This window comes from Eimeria mitis, genomic scaffold (assembly GCF_000499745.2).
Source record: "Eimeria mitis Houghton genomic scaffold, Emh_scaff491, whole genome shotgun sequence".
Taxonomy (NCBI): Eukaryota; Apicomplexa; class Conoidasida; order Eucoccidiorida; family Eimeriidae; genus Eimeria; species Eimeria mitis.
In genome coordinates, this window is record NW_013573211.1 from 9,878 (window position 1) to 12,096 (window position 2,219).

The 2,219-nt window shown below is 40.6% G+C and overlaps 1 protein-coding gene across 1 annotated transcript in view; it reads left to right on the forward strand.

The window, feature by feature from the left end:
- The window catches only part of EMH_0014100 (multisynthetase complex auxiliary component p43, putative), a gene marked incomplete at both ends in the record, with an annotated part of 4,642 nt that overhangs the window by 1,599 nt on the left and 824 nt on the right, over nucleotides 1-2,219 (forward strand). The window contains 4 exons of the mRNA XM_013500007.1: nucleotides 53-102; nucleotides 337-686; nucleotides 1,008-1,233; nucleotides 1,995-2,090. Coding sequence (XP_013355461.1) covers nucleotides 53-102; nucleotides 337-686; nucleotides 1,008-1,233; nucleotides 1,995-2,090 — 722 coding nt within the window. The remainder of the gene's footprint in view (nucleotides 1-52; nucleotides 103-336; nucleotides 687-1,007; nucleotides 1,234-1,994; nucleotides 2,091-2,219) is intronic.

Below are 2,219 nucleotides of genomic sequence, written 5' to 3' on the forward strand. Positions count from 1 at the left end.
ATAATATTTTTATAAGAAACAAGAAGAGTATGAATGTTGGTGGTGGCTTCAGGTATCAAGGAGCAGCGGGTGCAGGGCATGACGGCGTTAGAGCTGCCGACTGTAAGCCGTTTTTTTTCTTTCTGTTGAGTTGAATATATAAAGAAATAAAATATTTTATGTTAATATAGAAGTAAATAAATAAATAAATAAATAAATTTGTGTATTTTATTCATGAACTGATGAAAACTAAAGATAGGGGAAGATCGTTATTTCACACTTCTTTCATTGCTGTTTAGCTCTTTACGGTATTCGGGTGTATGTACAGTGGATGCGGTGTTTCTCTCTCTGCTGCAGACATCACCAGATGATATTGTGCAGGCTGCAAAGGCGATGGCACAGTCAGGGGATGACTCGCAGCAGAAGCAGCAGCAGCAGAAGCAGCAAAAACAGCAGCAAAAGCAGCAGCAGCAGCAGCAAACAAACGGCCATGCAGGAACTGAAAAGAGGGAGCATTGTACAAACGACCAACCTGCTGCTGCTGCTGCTGCTGCTCCTGAGAAGCAGAAGGCAAGTCCCAAAGGACAACAAGCAGCAGCAACAGCAGCAGCAGCAGCAGCAGCAGAAAGGCCTTTCGACGACCCTATGCGGCTGGATCTCCGCGTTGGCCTCGTAAAGAAGGTGTGGAGACACCCGGAGGCAGACAAGTGCGTTTCTCTTCTTATTTACAGTTGTTGCTGCTGAAATTAATTAAAAGCAGAAGAAGAAGAGAGGGTAGAGAAAAGAACAAAAGAAAAAGGCTGTCTCTCTGTATGCGCTGCTGCTGCTATCCCCCTACAAGCTCTGCAGCAGCAGCAGCAGCAAATATTAACTATTGAATATAAAATACTATTTAAAAAGAGTATACACCAAGGACGTCATTGTGTGCACATTTGTTTGTATTATATTTATTATTATTATTAATATAAATTATATTTGTCTCTATATTTATTTTTATTTTTTTTTTCTTTTGTCTCTGTGTTATCTAGACTGTACTGCGAGGAGATTGACTTTGGCCCCCTTGGCGTGCGTCAGATTGCTTCTGGTTTGGTTCCGTTTCTGCAGCAGCAAGAATTCGAGCAGCAGAAGGTTGTTGTTTTATTTAATTTAAAGCCGAAGGCTCTCAGGGGTTTCAACTCTCACGGCATGGTTATGTGCGCCAACGCAGAAGACAAGAGCGCCGTGCAGCTGCTGCAGCCGCCCCCAGATACACCCGTAAGCATCTCGCTAGAACAACAACAACCATTCGGGCTGCTGCTGTAACTCCTCCTGCTGCTGCTGCAGGGGCTGCTGCTGCAGCTAGTAGTGCTGCAGCTGCTTATTCCTTTTTGATTGATCAATGTAACGTGGAGGGAGAAAGTTATGTGTGTTGTGTTTTTGTTTATTTGTTATTTTAATACTTGCTGCTGCTGCATGCATGCATGCATGCATGCATGCAGCTGACTTAAACTGTTGCTGCTCTACAGACTCGAGTGTACGTGACCTCTGTCTTCTCCTTTAAACACTTTTTGTTGAATTTCGCGTTGTCTTTGGTTGATTAAGACAAAATAAAACAAATAAAATAAAATAAAATAAAATAAAATAAAATAAAATAAAATAAAATAAAATAAAAATAATATATAACAAAATAAAACAAAGCGAACCCACACTTTGTTCCTTCTATAGCTGTAAAGGCCCTTCTGCTGCAGTCTCTAGATCTGTTAAACTATCAACGGTTGGCGATAGTTATATTTTTAACTAAAAAATAACTATCTGTGTTTGCTGCTGCTGCTGCTGCTGCTGCTGCTGCTGCTGTTTCTTCTGCTGCTGCACTTATTATAATTGGCGCATCGAGCTGGTGTAAAATTTTTTTTTTATGGATTTGTTTGTTCTGTGTAGTGCATGCATTGTTTTATATTTTCTTTGAATAATTTCGTTGCATGCATCTGTATTCCTGCTGTTCTTTTCGTTTGCCGATGCATGCGGTGTATGTACAGCTGGGGGAGAGGGTTATCGTACAAGGTTTATCTGGAGAGGCAGATGAAGTGCTGAGCGCAAAAAAAGGAAAAGATACGCTGGCCCTCGTCTCCCCCGTAAGTAAACAAAAAAAAAATAATTTGCTTCTGCTGCACATTGCTTCAGCAACACACTCCGCCGTGGGAGGAGGCGTCAATATATATATATATATATATATATATATATATATATATATATATATATAT